General features: G+C 42.2%; 1 protein-coding gene and 1 long non-coding RNA gene across 3 annotated transcripts; one reads left to right on the plus strand and one right to left on the minus strand.

Annotated features, from left to right (window-relative positions):
* Positions 1-340: 340 nt before the first annotated feature.
* LOC134444757 (uncharacterized) lies at positions 341-13,367 on the minus strand. Its single transcript, XM_063193970.1, has 15 exons — positions 13,305-13,367; positions 12,969-13,024; positions 12,769-12,825; positions 12,183-12,309; positions 11,673-11,762; positions 11,280-11,467; positions 11,119-11,161; positions 10,892-10,970; positions 10,280-10,370; positions 9,659-9,705; positions 7,069-7,412; positions 6,345-6,495; positions 1,654-1,695; positions 1,213-1,237; positions 341-1,103 (listed from the first exon to the last, which is right to left on the minus strand). The coding sequence occupies exons 2-15, from the start codon at positions 13,018-13,020 to the stop codon at positions 904-906; spliced, it is 1,536 nt and encodes a 511-aa protein (XP_063050040.1). The 5' UTR covers positions 13,021-13,024; positions 13,305-13,367; the 3' UTR covers positions 341-903.
* Positions 13,368-14,031: 664 nt separating this feature from the next.
* Positions 14,032-18,733, plus strand: LOC134444756 (uncharacterized). Of its 2 annotated transcripts, none has more exons than XR_010034091.1 (6): positions 14,032-14,325; positions 15,068-15,217; positions 15,329-15,417; positions 16,184-16,300; positions 17,026-17,114; positions 18,613-18,733. It is a non-coding gene; the product is annotated as an uncharacterized LOC134444756 (long non-coding RNA). The 2 variants fall into 2 exon arrangements; XR_010034090.1 differs by having other exon boundaries at positions 14,034-14,325; positions 15,078-15,217.
* The last annotated feature ends 303 nt before the right edge of the window (positions 18,734-19,036 follow it).

The following is a 19,036-nucleotide window of genomic DNA, read 5'->3' on the forward strand; positions in this document are numbered from 1 at the left end:
ATCTCCAGATATATATCTGACTCTGTGTGGGTCCCCCACATATGTGGGGCCCTAGTGACATATTCCCACTTTACCCCCATTACACCGCCCCTTTGCATATGCACATTTATGAATCAGACCTTTAAAAATATACGCCAAACGGACGATACTGTAAGTGCAATAAGTGCTAATTGTCTGTGATTATTGTTGGAACCAATTTGATGTCAAGTGTTGTTGTAACACTCCAGTGAGTAGATGTATGTGTTCTTAGTAGGACTTCAATGTGAATATAGTGTTCAACTGCCATGACTGAATGTCAATTGTGATGGATCTAAAGCATTTCTGAATCACGCATTTTGCCTTTGATTCCTATATTTTTATTGTTCTCTTTTTCTTCTTCCAAGTAAACAGGCAAACAAGTGTAAGAATATATTTGTGTAAACACTACCATCTGAATGTATTAAACAACAATAAATATCACAGAGATGACTACTGACATCAGTCTTGCCGTAGTTTTTCATCACCATAAATAAAATAACAGGAGTACTGCATGCTCTGTAATTTTCCCAAACCAAACAAATGGAAAAAAATGTCTTCTATTACAAAGTACTTTGACTCCATTACGATGCCTCCATAACATAACATACCATCCTGTATCATACCGTTTCTTTGACCTACACAGCTAAATAACAAGAATATTGTTGATAGAGGACTTAAAAAGTTTGCCCACGGTTAGCACACCAGGTTCCATAAACCATCTGTCATGTATCACATCTAAAACATGCAGTTCATGAAAATGCACATACAATTCATCCTACAAACTTCTACAATACTCCTCCAATCTGGCACAGAACAGAAAGCTACCGACAATTCCTCCTGAATAGCAGAACGTAGAACTTGGAAGGACTGTGGACTGTAGAACGTTTAGAAGTTGAAGGAGAAGGGGAACCCGTCGCCACTGCCTGCGCTGTCTTTGGAGGAGGGACGCTGTTCTGGGCTCTGGTTGGAGAAGGAGAACTGGAAGCCCCCCTCAGAACTGTTGGGCTTCTGCGTGGGACTCTCGGAAGAGAAGGGGAATTGGAATCCATCCTCAGACCCACTTTCTTGCTGGTCAAATGGAAACCCTAAAATCAACACAATCACACACACGCATACACATTAATGCAACTGGATCAACAGAGAAAGCAAATGATGCACAGTACTGGCAACACTCAAACTAAACAATAGCCATACCTGAGAACTTCGATTCAGAGAATTTCTGAAAAGACACAAAACATTTGTTAGCCAAAATCGAAAAAAATACAGACAGATTATTTGGTGATGTGCAAAATGTAAAATGCTTCAGAAATGTACCCAGTATATTTCCCAGGAATACAGTTACAGACACAGCCCGTTTGTAACACCATCCCCTTGGACTACAGTAGTGTTTCTCAACGGGGGCGTTGTGGGGCTCTAGGGAGGCGTAGAGAAGGATGCAGCTGAAAGGGTGCGGTGCTTTGTTACCCTTGGGGGGCATTAGTACATTTAAATTTTTAATACTAAGGGGGGTGTTGTCAGGCCTATGATGAGGTCAGGGGGGCGTTGGGAGGCTTGTGATGATGCCAAGGGGGCGTTTGTTCAAAAAAGATTGAGAACCACTGGACTACAGACTTATCAGAACACATCCAAACATACCTTATCGCTGAAATACTCGCTTGTGAAAGAGAAAGGAGTTTCCTGAAAATGGGAATAAAAAAAACAACAGAGTTTGTCAATCTAAACCTAAACTACAAAGACCTATTTTTGAATGAAAATTAAATTGGTACATTAAAAACAAGTGCATGGGGGTGCATAACCAGTTAGCAACTTAGTAGGTTGTCAATGGGAAATTGCATTGCAACCAAGTAAGTTGCTAACTTAGTTAGCAACAGCGCTGTCGAGAAACAGGGCCCTGAACCACTAAATAGTAATAGACCTGTCTTTGTCAACATGGGACCATAAAGCAACAATACTGAATATATTTAATATCATGTAGTAAATAAAATTAAATCTAAAATCTAAATTTTGAGAATCATGAATGAATGAATAAATGAATGAGGGAAATTAAATCACATTGCTATTCATGTATGTAGAGCCTATACCCTAAGCTTGTTACCAAAATGTTCACGACCAAGTCTTACTGTAAGATGTCATAGCAGTGTTGTTTTGATGTACTTGGATTTTTTTATCCCAGCATCTGCATCAAATAAGTGTGTGGCTTGTCCCTGACCTCAATGAATGAATGTATGAGAATGAACAAATGAATGAATTAATGAATGAACATCATTGGTATATTAAATCTGGGTTGGACCCGGTTATGAAGTTTGTTGTTATCATTAGTGCAACGCCCAATTTATAATATATTACTAAAGACTCTGTGATGGTAGTAACAGCAGTACTATGTAGTCCCACCAGGAAATCGCGGGCATTTTCTCAAAAAATCGCGGTCGGAATTGCCAGATGGTGCACGAGGATTTCCAGAAAATCGCGATAAAATTTGCAAAGCTTCTTACTGTGTTGTTGCGATTTTGTTGCGGCATGAAGTGAAAGGTGCGATTTTTGTTGCGATTTTTAATGTGTTTCCCCACGCTTGAAAGTAAAGGACACTGTCACATTCCAGTCCTCTGGTGTTTTTATATTATTTCCATTTTTATATTATAATTTTGGTCCTTAAGCAAAGCAGGGAAGCGGCCAAGGCGAGTTTTTAGCCAGAATGTCGTCATGAACAGTTCCATCTCTTTCATGCTGCCATTACGACACCCTTCATTACAATGCTGTTTATGTCCGTTTGACTCTGTTTTAAATGTCATCACCGTTTCAAATTGTAAGCATACAAATTTCGTATCATGTCGATATCCATTCCTGATTTAAACAGTGGTAATTAACTATAGGCCTAAGTAGGCGGGCGGAATTGGGCATGTCCACCCAGTTGAAGAGGGTGCGTGACAGGACCTCTTGTGACTGAAATCCTGGTTAATGTGAGTCGTCTGCTACACATAGCCTGCCTGTGTCGGCGTTTAATTTTCAAGCTTGTCAAAAGCAACACAAATAAAAGCAGAGGGAGGGGTCGCTTTCGAAAGAAGGCATAAGCCTAGGTTTTTTTTTTGTTCTCCCGCGCCGTCAGCCGGCTTTAAATTAACGGCTGATGATCATCATTCAATGTAACGAGGATGGAGTTCACAGATTTCCTGTTGTGAAGGGTGCTTGCTGAATAATGCTCAGAAATTATATTAATTTTGGTGCTCTTGTGAATATAGTACAAGACGACCAGATTGTTATTTATAAAACACCACGTCGCCTGCAGAACGGAGGTCTCAGCTGTCAATCAATACCGTCAATTGCGCAAGGAAGAGAGAAGGAGAGGGAGAGACAGAAAGTAGTTTTCCAACTTACTCCCACAGCTTTCCAACGTGTCTGCTCTGGTTTTATTCATTTTCAGTGTTCCTTGCCCATCTGACCGCGCCAGGTTAAACGAAAGAGATTTGACGACACGGTCACCACGGTCACCAAGTGCTCGTATCCAGCCATAGCCCAAGTTGCGCGAAAGATATTAGGCTACTATATCGGCCAGGCACTCACGCAGCATTCACAATGAAGGATGGAAATTACTCCTTTGTTGTGGACAAGGCATTTGCGCATCTCAATTCGGACGGAGGGAAAATGTTGCCTTCTGTATGTGCACAAGTCAAACACCAAAGTGGTCCAGCAGGTGAACCGCTTTAGAAAAAAAAACTTGTTTTAGGAGCCCTATACTTGGCGTAATGTAGATGACTGTCATGAAGTGTTAATTATATATTTATGTATGCCTAGCACATTTTAAAAATGTAGGCCTATTATGCCAGACTAGTCATACATTTTCCCTCCTGTCACCATGCGAGCAGACGCGCAATGAGAACATGGCGTTTCCTACATTCGTATTTATTAGTTTTTTCCCCCCTCACCGACAACTTTGTACATGCATAGTAAAGTGCTGGGACTGATTGCTAGGTTACTTTTTTATTGTATTTTTTTATTGTATTATCCTTTTCAAAGCTGCTACCATCATACCCGTGCCGAAGAAATCATCACCATCATGCTTCAATGACTACCGTCCTGTAGCACTGACGCCCATAATCATGAAGTGCTTCGAACGGCTAGTCCTGTCACACATCAAAGCCACCCTACCCCCCACCCTGGACCCCTACCAGTTCGCATACCGAGCCAAGCGATCCACGGAGGATGCAATCTGCTCTGCCCTCCATCCAGCCCTCACCCACTTGGACAATAAAGACTCATATGTGAGAATGCTGTTCATTGACTTCAGTTCAGCATTCAATACCATAATACCACAACAACTCATCAGAAAACTGGACAAACTAGGTTTCAGCACCTCCCTCTGCAACTGGCTGCTGGACTTCCTGATGCAGAGACCACAAGCAGTACGGGTAGGGAATAACACCTCAAGCACCCTGACCCTGAGCACGGGGGCTCCGCAAGGTTGTGTTCTCAGCCCCCTGCTATTCACGCTGCTGACACATGACTGCACAACGACCCACAGCACTAACCATCTAGTGAAGTTTGCGGATGATACAACACTGGTGGGCCTCATCACTAAGGGCGATGAGACCCACTACAGAGAAGAAGTAGACCTGCTGGCCAGATGGTGCAAAGACAACAACCTCCTGCTGAATGTCAACAAGACCAAGGAGATTGTCGTCAACTTTCAGAGGGTCCAAAAACAACTGCCACCACTGACCATCGACGGTGATGCTGTGGAGAGAGTGAGCAGCACCAAGTTCCTTGGAGTGCACATCAGCGACGACCTCTCTTGGACCACCAACACTACATCACTGGCGAAGAAGGCCCATCAGCGTCTCTACTTCTTGCGCAAACTAAAGAAGGCAAGTGCTACACCCTCCATCATGACAACATTCTACAGAGGAACCATAGAGAGCGTCGTGTCCAGCTGCATCACAGTGTGGGGAGGAAGCTGCACGGAGAAAAACAGGAAGACACTCCAGCGTGTTGTGAACACAGCGAAGAAGATCATTGGAGTACCACTCCCCTCCCTGCAGGACATTTACACCGCACGCCTCACCCGGAAAGCACTGATGATCATCAAAGACACAAGCCACCCTGCACACAAACTGTTCAGCCTCCTGCCCTCTGGAAAGAGGTACAGGCGCCTCCGTTCCCGTACCACCAGGCTTGCAAGCAGCACGATGCATCAAGCAATCAAGACACTGAACACTCAACCCACTCTCCCTTCACTGTCAGCCTCTAGCCAGCCAGGCCACTGACAACGCTCCCCCCCCCCTCATCCCCCACCACCATATCTGCGACTGAACATTCCACCTGCACTACTACATCTGTGACTGAACTTTCAACCTGCACTAACTCAAAACATACACATGCACACACACACACACACACACACACACACACACACACACACACACACATACATACACACACACACACACACACACACACATACACACAAGCACACTGCACTTTCTGCACTAAACCCAAACATACACACACTGACATACAACTCATACTCACACACATACACACACACACACATACACAGGTACACAGACACACACAGACGCACACCGCACTTTCTACCTGCACTAAAACACACACACACACACACACGCACACGCACACAAAACACATACAAACACACACACACACACACATACTGCTGCTGGTGTATTTCATAAACCTTTTAATTATTGTTTTCTTCAAATGCTACTATTACTATGTCAGAACGCTATAAAGGACTTTTAGAAAAAGCACAACAAAATACCTACTCTTAAAGTATGTTCTCTACAAGTCTTCTGTTGTCCAGTCTTGCACTTTAAATGTCTGTATGAGCAATGTCTACGTCCATACTGTCTATGTCCATGTATGAGTACTGTCTATGTCTATACTGTCTATGTCCTTACCTAGATTAGTCTATGTCTGAATGGGAGAGCAAGAAACGCAATTTCAAATTCTTTGTATGACCAGTGCATGTAAAGAAATTGACAATAAACTTGACTTGACTTGACTTGACTTTTTGAAAGGAAGTTTGTCGACGTCAGTGAAGTCAGCGCAACATGGATTGGTTCAAAGTGTTCAAAGTTGCGGGAAATCGCGGTGATTGGTTAAAGTTGCGCTCTCGCGCAGAATTCGCGGGAATTCGTTGAAGTTGCGAAAAACGACGCGATCGCAACATCGCGATTTCCTGGAGGGACTGACTATGGTACTAGCGTCTTTTTTTTGTTCAATAAATCGTACGCCAATCCACTAGCAGAACAGTGAACAGAACAGAAGAACAGAAATATGAATCTACAAGGTGTGTGTGTGTTGTCTCTGACCTCCTCCTCCTGTGCTGTGGAGCCCATGTCGAAGCCGAACCCTGAGAAGCCAGCTTGAGGGGGCTCAGCTGAGAAGCCAGCTGGAGTGGGCTCAGCCGGCATGGTGAACACGAAGCCTGGGGACTTCTCCTCCGTGCTGTCGCTGCGGCCCCTGTTATAACAACAACATGTTTGACACAACAATCTGTTAGTCAAGGTGGATGACTTTTTCTTTTCTTTTATTTTTTTTAAGTATGTAAGATGTTTTTATTTATACATTCAGTCATTACAGAGTACAGGAGTACAGCTGAGCAATAACTGTACAAAACAAAAGTGAAATATGCACAAGCCCCTTCACGGAAGCTACTCGTAGAAAAGCTTATAGGATATGGCGGCCAAAGTGGATGGATAGGTCCACAGAAGCTCTTGTGATGTAGCATCAGGACAGCTATGAATCTCAAAGCCATGCCAAATGTCCAAGTGGTCCAGACCACTTTGAATTGGTTATAGATTCGGTGACATTGCAATCACACCCACACGCCCATCCATCCATCCATCTATGCGCGCGTGAGTGAGTGAGTGAGTGTGCTTTACTATAGTGTCAATTGTTTACTTGATGTCTGGTGAAACACAAATACAATCGGCTGTGTCTATAATACATGTTACAGTACATAGGGCACATATAGTACACATAGCCTGACACTTCAAAGTAGCTGTACACTTTTGACTTTTGACAGCCACTCACCCGAGTTTGAAGGTGGGGGTGGACAGGGCCGCCTTCATCCTGGGGGGCGTCTGCTGAGGAGGGGGTGTGACGTCCCCTGCGGCCCCGGCGGCTGGCACCTGCATGTCCGCATCCCCAGCTGCAGCAGTGGAGGTGCAGGGGGTCTGGGGGGTGGTGGGGGTCCTGGGGGGGTTGCTGGGAGCCTTGGGGGTTTTGGGTGTGGGGGGGTCCTGCTGCTGCCCACGGCTCTCTATTGTTGCTGTCGTGGTGGGTGCTGCCGTGGCTGCTTCCGCTGCCATCCCCAGTGCAAAGCCTTCCTCTCTGGCCGGCCCCTCGGCCATGCCAAACACATTGAAGCTAGCCTCCTGGGGGGGGGGAGATCAGGTAATCATAGAAGTTCAAATATTTGAGAAAAAGTTGAGGTATGCCGGGTGGCTAAAACAGTGATCCCTTAAAATAAAGTCTTACAGAGAACTAAAAAAAATACTGTGACAGGGATTTTATTATTATTTTACTTATGCTTTTGACACCTCTGTTTAAGACGCAGAAAAAAAGTTCACACAATATCATATGAACGTTAACCCTTTAGCTACCAGAATTGTTTTTGAATAGGCCGGAATTCTACCAAGAATTCTAAGAAAAAAGCTGCATTTTGGTCATATTTTAAATAATGACAAATAACTTGAAAAGAAATGAAAAGTGTCAATTACAAGTCAAATGGTATATCATTTATGGATAATTAATTGTTCAGTATTCCCATAGAGTGCCTTTGATGTGGATTAAATGATAAAAATGTGATAAAATCCGATATTATCTAGGCCTATCTATCTATATATCTCTATATTTAGGCCTATCTATCTATCGATCTATCTATCTATCTATCCCTCCGTCCATCCATCCAGGGTCAAAGTTGAACAATGACCATGTGACGACAACAAATGTCGTTCACCCAGAAGTCCTGTTTATATGCGATAACTGTAATGGACTACACTAGCTAATAATGTTTGAACTAAACCATGCCAAAGACGTGTAAGGATAACCGTAGAAGTGTCCGCGATAGCAGACAGGACATGAATGGAGCTCTAAGGAAGTCCCCCCCCCCGTCCCCCCCCGCAATTTGGCACAGGTAACACGTTGGTAGGCTATTATTGGAAGTTAGCATTCAACTCAACGTCTTCACGCATATTTTTATGAGGGACAACGTGGAGTAGTAACAGTCCTTGACTGCTTTGCCAAAGCTGACACGCAAAATGAGTAGGCTTGTTCCATGCTGCGCTTCCTTCACACGATGCGCCTGTTACGCAGAGCTGTCGCGGTTCGTTGTTCCAGGAAACTAAGATAGTTGGATACCAACATATGGTTTGACTCTGAAAACACACCGAAGACAGTTGACATTTTTAATATAGCGTGTAGACATCGTCTGGACAGTTGTGTTTGCTGTTTAGGACCATGGCAGAACCCATCACAGTTGAACACCATCTCATAAGCCTAATAAAACAACATGATCTAAAAATAGCCTAAATAGTCATAAACATGTGCTGTTGACCATGAAAATAGATCGAAGAGGGTTGGAAGTTTTCATATTTAGTGTATATTGGTTGTAGAAACAGAATGGTTGTGTTTGTAGCCATTCAATCTCGGACGGCCGTCATTTGAATTGACGGCAGATTGCCAAGTCGCATAAAGCGGCGCATCTCGTAATAAAATCTAAAATACTGAAAAATGAAATAATATTAACATATAGTTTTTATACTGAAAGTATATCGAGGAGGGTCTGTAATATTGAACTAAAGTGTTTGAAAGCTGGAAAAACTGCATGATGACGGCCGTTCAGCCGTATTTTCATATGAAAATATTCCGGCCGGCCGAGGCCGTTATGGTACAGATCGAGCCGGACGTTCACGACCGTTATGGTAGCTAAAGGGTTAAGAGAGGACATTAATTCCCTAATTAAATGCTATTATTATATGGTTGTGACGTCATCTGTCGAATGCTCCATTCATTTCAACGGGGCTCCCCAACGTTCGGACGTCTGTTATTTTTAGATAACGGACGGGTTGGTCTATAACAGACCGCTGTCAATGGCAACAAGACTTTTCACTGCTAAAGCGACTTTTCAACAAGACTCTAATCAGCTGCTGTGATAGACAGCACCCGTTGTCCTGGCTACCGCTGTCAATGGCAAGACGTTCACTGCTAAAGCCACTGGCTTGTATACAAGTCAGTGGCTAAAGCGAATGTTTCATATCACTCCGCAGGGGGTCCGGTCTTTTGTCACTCTAATCAGCTGCTGTGATAGACAACACCTGTTGTCCTGGCTAGCCTACCTAGCTGTTGCCTAGCGGTGTTCCACAACGGCACTGTTTTGTTTTGCGCAGCAACAATCTTAACATTAAATAGGTCTAAAGAAATGTCCCCGCATGTGTGAATCATTTAAGTATATCCATATAATAAGCGGGTTAACTTTCGGCAGTCGGTCGCTCCGCGTCGGGGTCTAAAGATTCTCTCTGTCGTGCTGCTATTCCACGGTAGCGACCTTCTCGCCGAACGTTAACCCTTACGTAACGCTCAGACAATGTCACGTAAAATATTGAGACACTGAAGGCCCAACCTGTTCCCTCTGTCCTTGCTTGGGTTTGTCCGCTACCTCCCTTTGTACTGCAAAAGACAAACAGACCATCACAAAGTCAGAGAAAAGAAGTCAAAAAGCTATTGTATTAATTTTTCTATTGTAGTATAAAATGTATTAAAACAGTGTGTGCGATGGGGATGAGACTTACAATTATGGTAAACATAAAATATGTTGATCTCACTAAAATGCTTTTTTGTGCGTGTCTCTTATCGAACATTAGCTACTGCTATCGGATCACTGGGACAACAGTCAAGTAAATTGTATGCTATTCAATTATTTGTTAGGTTAAGTTCCACTTTCCGTATTCACGATTATCACAAATTATATATTTATATATCTATATCTACTGTTTCATGTGATATTCTTTTGATGTCAAAATCAGCATTTCATCTGTTCTTTTCCTGTGTTCTAAATTAATACGTTTTATTCCTACTGTGATCATTTTATGTGTGCCTCCTCTTTTCTTCACATCATTGTCATGACATCTGTATGTTATGCTGGACTACTACTTAGTACAGTGTTTTAGAACCATATTCATGGTAAAACTACACTCCAAATAAACTGAAATAGAAATTGAATTGACATGAGAGCCATGGTCACCTGCTCTGCCTCTTCCGCCGTCTGCCTCCTCCATCCTCTCCTCTCCCCAGCCCTGACCCTCATCCAGGACCTCCCAGCCTGAGCCCTGGCCCTGCACACAAGGCAAGGAAACACGGACTTAAAAATGTGTGTGTGTGTGTTTGTGTGCGCGTGCACGCTTGTGTGTTTGTGTGTGTGAACGCGCGAGCATGCGTACCTACGTGAGCATGTGTGTGAGTGTGTGTGTGTGTGTGAGTGAGAGAGAGAGAGAGAGAGAGAGAGAGAGAGAGAGAGAGAGAGAGAGAGAGAGCATTTGAGAACCTGCATCACTGTTGTTTTTAGTGTCCGTACGGCTGGTTTTTGACTTCAGTGTTAATTACACCTGAATTTGTGTACTCCCCCCTCCCCCAACCAGCTATGCGTAAACAAGTTTAGGAAAATGCAGACATTATACATTTCTACCATCACGTATCACTGTGCTTGTAGAAGTAGAAGTACTGTTATGGATGTGATTACAACACTAAAAGTATTATATATTGCATAGTTGCAACCATGTAATAACATAACCGTGTAATAACATCGTACGTCTACTTCTACTACCTACTTTATACACCTATGCCAATGCAACTGTACCTGTGACAGCAGCTCCTTCCCCTCCACTGATGCTTCTCCCTGTTCCATCATCTGAAGCTCTATGTGACCAACTGACACACTTTACCAAAAAAACAAGCAAATGAAATACAACCACATTTCACATGCTTACCATGTCATGAAAGCAATAGATAAATAAACATGTCTAACTTCTGACTGCTTTATAGTTATGGACAGTTGTAAGTATTAGGATGGCGGACACCACAAACCTATCGTCTCCTTGCTCCGGTAGAGTTTTATTTCGTGCTGCATCTACAAAGAAAACAGTGAATTTTGTTACAACTAAAAGAATTAATCAGTCTGCTTGTCATGCTTGTTATGAACCTACGTACTGTATATCTACTTTATCAAAAATATCCCGCCATATTACCATGCAGCTCCTGCCGTTTCTTCTCCCCGGTGGCTATCTGGTCCTCGCAGGCCCTGATCCGCTTCTCAATCTCCTCGTTCTTGGCCAGGATCAGCAACAGCTTTTGGGCCAGGGGGTGCTCATGGTACTTCTCCTTGTGCTTCTTCAGAACCGCCTTGCAGCTCTCGATTCTCTCCTGATACATTTTCCTTGAAGAAATTGAAAAAAAAAACATAATGGACTGGAGTTTACTTTTCATTTGGAACTCATCTGGAGTTCACAATAATTTGTGTATTTTTAGGATTTATTGTGCTGTAGATAGAGACAGATTTTTAAATATAGTACATTTAGCATTTTTGTTTGTTATTGTCATACAAAATGGACATTCAATAAGGAACCCTAAAAGAAACCTACATGTCCCTGTTGCAGTTCTCATTTCGGCGCTCCAGTTCACTCTCCAAGACCTTCTCATAGTGCGTCATTAGGTCATTGGTCCTCTTAATACTACAATACATGAAGTTAAGTATCTAGTTACTCAGGGCTTTTTCTGAACGGGGAAATAGGGGCGCTCCACCCTCATACCTCCGCGAGTGCACCCTCATACTTCTTTTTTTTTAAATATATATATTACTTTTTTGAGCGCCCCAAGTAAATTCCCCACTTCACCCCCCCCCAACCTGCCATGATGCTCCCTCATGCCAAAAATTCCTAGAAAAAGCCCTGTTACTCAATTGTTATTATGGTGTATTAAATATATACTACATTGCATAGTGTTATGTGTGTTATGCTGTACTTAAATCAATCCAATGGAACAGAAGAACAGTTTTCTTATCTGTATTATCGATGATGATTAACAACTCAGCTATGTATGTCCTTGTATTTTTTTGTATTGTATCAATTGTTTTATTTTATTCTTAACTTTACCCCTTAGTGTTCTCTCTGTAATGCTGCACTGTCTTCTGTTTCTCTAAGATCTGATCCTCAAGTTTCTCTATGCTCTTCCTGGTCTCCTCGATGCAGGTCTTCTTCTGCTGAATATTAGTCTGGAAGACTGGAGGAGAACAAAGACAGTCAGTTACCTTACCACAATAGTTTTTGCAACATGTAGAACTAGCATTATGGCATGATGTAGTAATGGGCAACCACCTGGATTCAGAGGATACAACCAGAGAGTTTCTTAGGACTGTGATATAATCCAGTGCCACAGATTCCTAATGACCTGGTTTTAACTATCGAAATGTCCTAGTTTGACAGGTGAAACGTAATAGGTCATTTGGAAATGTAGCCAAATGCGTGGCACTGGACTTGAATGTGCTAAGTAAATAAGCTATTATATTAAAGATGATTAAATGTGGTGTTTACAGAACTCGCCAAGGTGGTGCAGGAACCATGCTGGTTGAGCATGGAGCGTGTGGACATAGCATTCACTTGATAAACAGAATGGTGGACCGAAGGCTGTCTGTACTAGAGTATGTATCTCAATGTGTAATTTATCACCGACCATACTGACCTTTAATTTGCCTGTGTACATCGTCTTTTTTCGAGCACAATTCTCGAGTCTGCAGAGCTAGAAGGGGGAAAGTAGTGTTGCTTAATGTAGCAACTGCTAGGCTACATAATGTAAACAAGACAGTCAACAGATAGCTAACATTACTTAGCTGACCAAACGTTGGCTACCTAATTAAGATAGGGTATACTTTTTGAACTTACCCAACTGTACTAAGAGGGTATCCAAACTTTCCATAAGCTCTGTATCAGCCATTTTACTGTGTGACAAAAAAGACAAAAGGTTTAAGTATGCAATTTAAGTAGATGGCAGCTTCCCTTCGGCTAACTGCATTAGCAGTCTAAAAACTGAAAGGCTTTTACACTCTCCCAGAAATGCGATAATTACATTCACCTTAACTAATGAAAATGTGTGTGGTTATCTCAATTTTACATACCCTGAACCTGTTTACGGCAGATGTAAAGGGAAATATATTTTGTTTAACTCGCGAATGATGGCTCAAAAGCAGTGAAGCAATCAACTGACTCACTGGCATTTACCTGAAGTTCAAGTGGAAGTTTGAGATCTCGTGAGTGACCAAGGAGAAGATAGCTCGTGACCACCTCTCTAGCCTTGTTCTAGTGAATGAGCGCGCGCGTGCGCGCCCCAGTGCATTATCTTCATGCAGCTGCAGGTCGCTCATCATGTTAAGCGATTTGGGGAAACGTACACAGGGAAAAAAACAGACTTCTTTAAATATTTCTTGCACTGCATTTCACCATGTTAAACGTGTAGGCCTATCTCATTTTTGAATAACCTGAGAATTAGGGTAGGACACGTGGCTGAGCTATGTAGGCAGAACAGGCCAGAACCAGAGGCGATATATATGGTCAGGTGGGGCCCCAAGCGAAAATGCAAAAAAAGAGCATTTGAACCAAAATCGCCACTACTGTGGTAAAATGTGGGCTGTTATTCACTAGGGCTTGGGGGGCCCAAGCGGCTGCCTGCCTTCCTTGCCTGGTGGCAAGATGCAACTCTGGCCAGAACAGATTTAGGCCATGGTGTAGGCCTAGGCTATGAGTAATGAATGAATTATTACATTGACTGAGGCAATAGCCACAGGCTACATCACACAGTTCATGCGACTAGAAACGTGGCGAATAGAGACCTGGTAGGCTACAGTACATGGCCCAGACAGCAATTAGATTTGGGCCGGGTCCGTTTTCAAGTCAGCAGATCCGCAAAGCAGTCACAGTCATTTTGCTGATCAGCGGCAGCTCGGATCCGGACCAGTAGTTTGACAGTCAGTTTTGAAGACTCCTGGCGGATGCGGGCCTGTATAAGCAATCCGGACGCGCCATAATAAAATAATTCAGTCCGATTTGAAGGCGAGTGGCGGGTGCGGGCCACATAAAGCAATCCGGACGCGCCAAAACTGAATTTGTTCCCCAACTGTCACTTTGGAACCCTCAGAGAGAGAGTCAGAGACCGTTCTTCAGTTTACCTCAGCTGAACTCAACTATCCGCCTGTGTCGCGTCTCGTCCAACACTGCACTGTCGTGACTTGATCATTCAATGATGGTAAGTAATTATTTAACTTAATACTATGGTAGAAGTAAAATACACTCACTCGCCGTCGCCACTACTCTTTCAGCGTTTTAGTCCAGTGAGTTAATTACCTCCTCTGTTGTGTCGTGAAATGGCTTGGCCGAGCACTGTATCATAACACCGCAGCATCGCGCTAACTTGCTGCTGTCTTTGTGGCTGGCATCATAAGCTTTTGATGACCCACTCAAAATGTGTCATGATCGGGCTATTTGAGTCAATTTTAGCGGCGTTAGCAGTAATGGTGATAATCTTTTATGATGCTAACATCCCAAACATAGGCCTACCCTATCAACACGGGACAGAAGGTAGTTTCTAGTCGACTAGCACTACTACCGGTAGTTCTGTAACTACCGCTGTGATTTGTATAACATTCGCCAAAAAAGCTAGGTATAGGTGCGAGTGTGATGTACATGATGTGTTCGATTATTTCCAATCAATTTCTGATGGCTTAATAATCACCGTATCCATGTTGTGCTATTAGCTCACCTTGAGCTGAATTCATTTGACATCACGCAGTTTGTAACTCCTTGATTGTTGTAGCCTACGGTATTTACACAAATCCTAAATGGCCGTATTGTTAGTTTAATAACTGCATTGTGATATAGGCTATAACATGGATTAGGCTTCATCAAAATACTGTGAATTAAAGCTCATGCATGCATGTTGTATGCAAAACGTTCAAACTTTTTTTGTCTTTCTTTTCCTCTTTGCTTAGGGTTGGGTAGAATTGTACGGTAGGTTCAGCCATTCCTTGATCGACCTGACACCAGCATTAGGTCTACTCGATGTGTATGAAGCAAGCTGCCTCTGCATCAAGTGAGGGAAGAAGCCGCCACTGAAAAGCTTTTTGGACTGTCATTTGAAGGTATGAGCCGAGAGTTGTAAACATGGATGCCAATTGTACTAGGCCTATATATTTTCACAGTGAAATCCCAATAACTAATATTCATACTTATTTATTCTTTTTCTGCTACAGGACACAAATGAAAGGACAGGAATTCTGCTCTGCGGCGTTGGCCTCACTATTTATTCAAGAAGCCCTTGGACACCACCAGAATGTATGAAGTAAGTTGTTTTTATGTTATGCATTAAAGCCCATGCATGCTGGCACGCCCCCCCCCCCCCCCCCCTCTCTCTCACTCACACACACACACTTGTTGTACAGCACTCAATAAGACAGGGATCCCCAAACTTTTTCTCTGGGGGCCACATTATCGTTCCTGGCTGTGATCAGGGGCCGGGATCAATCATGTGGGCTGTATACTAGGCCACTGCCTGTTATAGCCCATAATTTATAGCACAAAAAAGTTCATCAATTTGAAATACCACAGGTTTTGCTTTCAACCATGTAAAAATAGCAAGGAAAGGTTAGACAAATATGGTGATTTACAGTTTATGAGCGATACAATAGAAATGGTAGGCCTGTTTACAGTGAGATGAGAAACTATCTAGACAAGAACCTTCTGGTTATTCATACTAGGTTAGTGACAATTAAACTGTAGGAAGGCCTGTTGATAAACAACATAAAATATTTAAAAAATATGTATTTTATCTTTTTTTTCCTCTGTGAGGATTGCTTCTTTGGGCCAGTTCAAATAGTGAGGTGCAGAGAGGTGGAGGGCCGGTCAAAGGGGCATGGCGGACCGCATCCGGCCCCCGGGCCTTAGTTTGGGGACCCCTGCAATAAGAGCTTGCCTGATGCTGTCGTTTGGTGGCCTGAATGTGCATAGAATACCTACTGTCTACTTGAATAGGTTTATTGTATGTTCTATGTATTTCTATGGCAAACTTTCAACCTTTTTGTGTTTCTTTTTCTTTTTGCTTTGGGTAGAATTGTAAACAGTAGGCACAGTCATTCCTTGATCGACCTGGCATCAACATCGCTCGATGTGTATGAAGCTGCAAGTGAGAGAAGAAGCCGCCACTGAACACCTTTTTGGACTGTCATGTGAGTGTATGAGCTGACAATTTAACTTCTTTAACTGTTGATCCTGCTGAGACATATGTAAGTGGCATGATAATGTCTCATTTACACTAATGTCAAGCTGGTCTCAGGCTAACAAGACTACCATGAAATCTTAAAGTTTTGGACAGGCGTCCGTCTCAATTTCACCATTGTGTTGTGCCATACTGGACAAGTATTACTTGCTCAGTTTTGATAACCTAATTCTATATTCTGCTGTGCAACTTGTGCACAAAATTATTCACAATTCTGCTCCACCACCTCTGAAAACTTTTATCCTTGCTCTGAACAAATTAGCAGAACAACTAGATCTACCACCAGAGGAAATAGTAGCCTCTCAAACTTTTATTCATTCTCACTTGGAGTGAAGAAATGGCTTTCATGTACCCAGTCTGGTCACCACTAATAGTTTTGCACATACCTGTTTTGACACTGAGCATATGGTAGTTTTTGCCTATGACATATTTTAGTGTGTGTGTTATATGTTTTCTTACCTGCTCAGGGAATGCAGATGGGAATTAGCTTTTAGCTATAATGTGGTGCAGGTCATTTTTTTTTTTTACTATGTAACTAATGTAGCACATGGTCCCTGATGAAATAAACCAATAAACTAAACTAATTGTAAACATGGATGCCAATTGTACTAAATATTTTCACAGTGAAATCCCAATAACTATTATTCATAATTATTTATTCTTTTTCTGCTGTAGGACTCAAATGAAAGGACAGGACTTCTACTCTGCTGGGTCGGCCTCACTACATATTCAAGAAGCCCTCGGACGTCATCAGAATGTATTAAGTAAGTTGTTTTTATGTTATGCATTAAAGCCCATGCATGCTGGTGTGCACACTCTCTCACTCTCACTTACTCTCACTTACTCTCTCTCTCTCTCTCTCTCTCTCTCTCTCTCACTCACACACACACACACACACACACACACTTGTTGTACAAACACTCAACTAGAACTTGCCTGATGCTGTTCTGTGGTGGCCTGAAAGTGCATGGAATACCTACGGTCTACTTGGCTAGGTTGACTGTATGTTCTGTGTACGGGGTCATGTTCCCACAGCCCATTGGTCCCACAGCTTATTCCTGCTGCTCCATGTTCCCACATTTTTAAGAAATTATTCAAATATATAGTGCACAGCAATAATGAGTATACTCTTGTTGAAAAGTAACATTTTGAACACACAAGTTATTCCCAAAACGCCCAAAAAAGTGTAATACAACATCTTTTGAGCTTACATAAGAAAATTAAGGCCAATTGTATAACTTAAATGACATATTTGCCCATTTTTGTGAAATTATGCTGGTGCAAAATTGAGTACACGCCTATCATAGTGTCTGAGAAGGGGCCGTGTTGGCCTGAATTGTCTCGAAATTTAAAGGGATTAAAAGGGAGGTCATTGTTGTGCGTTTTATCTTTGCCTTGCATTTAACTTTTACATTTTGAGTCTGCACCTGGCTATAATTGATGTGTGTGAGATTCGAATGAAATCCTATAGGGAGTATCATGATCTGTTTCAGTAGTTACAGTACATGTTGATAAGCATATTTCTTTTGGTGAAATTCAGCTTCCTACTGTTGATGGCACCCACACAGCCCCAAGCCATGCCACTCCCACTACCATACTTGACTTTCAGCATGAGGCACTTTCCTTTGTACACATCGCTTTTTACCACCACACATGTTTGACACCATCTAAAGCCAATTTGTTTATCTTGATGTCATTAGATCAGAGGACATGGTTCCAGTAACCCATATCCTTAGTTTGTTTGACTCTGATGAGACCATGATAAACAAATTTGCATTTGATGCTGTCAAGCATGTGTGCCATTGACTGAAATGTTAAATACATCATTGCCGTGATTAAGGCGATTACATTTCTAACCAAATATTAAACATTGACATGTTATTTAGAGAGTCGAGAATTTTAACTGATTTGATATGACAATATGACCCGTTTCTTTTTTTTCTGAAGAGAATGGTGATTTCATCACAATCTTCTAATTTTGTGAGTTACTTAATTCATGGTTTCTTGAAGCCAAAAATATGCAAGAATAAACAAGTTATTGGCATAGTTTAAAATGTGGGTCGTGAATCTATAATCTATGAAAGTGTAACATTATTGATGGAATTATGGAAATAAATAAACATTTTCATGGTATTCTAATTTTTTGGCCAGCACCTGTATGTGTCAGTTCATTCACAATCGTATGTAATTTGTGCCTGCACATACATCTGCATTAAGTCTAACGTTTCCCTTCTGCTTTGTGTGCTTTTTAATATCTTACAGTGTGAAGAGGCAACAAGGGAGAGATGAACGCTATCAAAAATGTGGAGATGGATCTGGCAGCCGACTGCTTTGGCACACACCCAACAAGAAACAAAACAATAAAGAATACTAAAATGCATAATTTGTAAGCAGCTCATTTTTTAAAAACATTGTTTGCACTTGCTTGAAGGTGCACTGTGCAAAATTGTGGCCAGAGTAGGTATTGCATCTATGGTGCTCATTGAAACTGTGCTGTCTACTGCTAATTTAGATTTTTGCATGAATACCAAAGTGTAGTGAGTTTTGCAGCTAAAAATTTATATTTCTGGAAATTCAAAATGGCGGACCATGGAGAAGATCCCCCTTTTCATGTATGAAAAGTGCAAATTTCCCAGTCATGTTGAATACTTTGGTGGTGGTAAATATCTGTTAAAAAGTTAACATT

The sequence above is a fragment of the Engraulis encrasicolus genome, unplaced genomic scaffold (assembly GCF_034702125.1).
Source record: "Engraulis encrasicolus isolate BLACKSEA-1 unplaced genomic scaffold, IST_EnEncr_1.0 scaffold_711_np1212, whole genome shotgun sequence".
Lineage (NCBI taxonomy): Eukaryota > Metazoa > Chordata > Actinopteri > Clupeiformes > Engraulidae > Engraulis > Engraulis encrasicolus.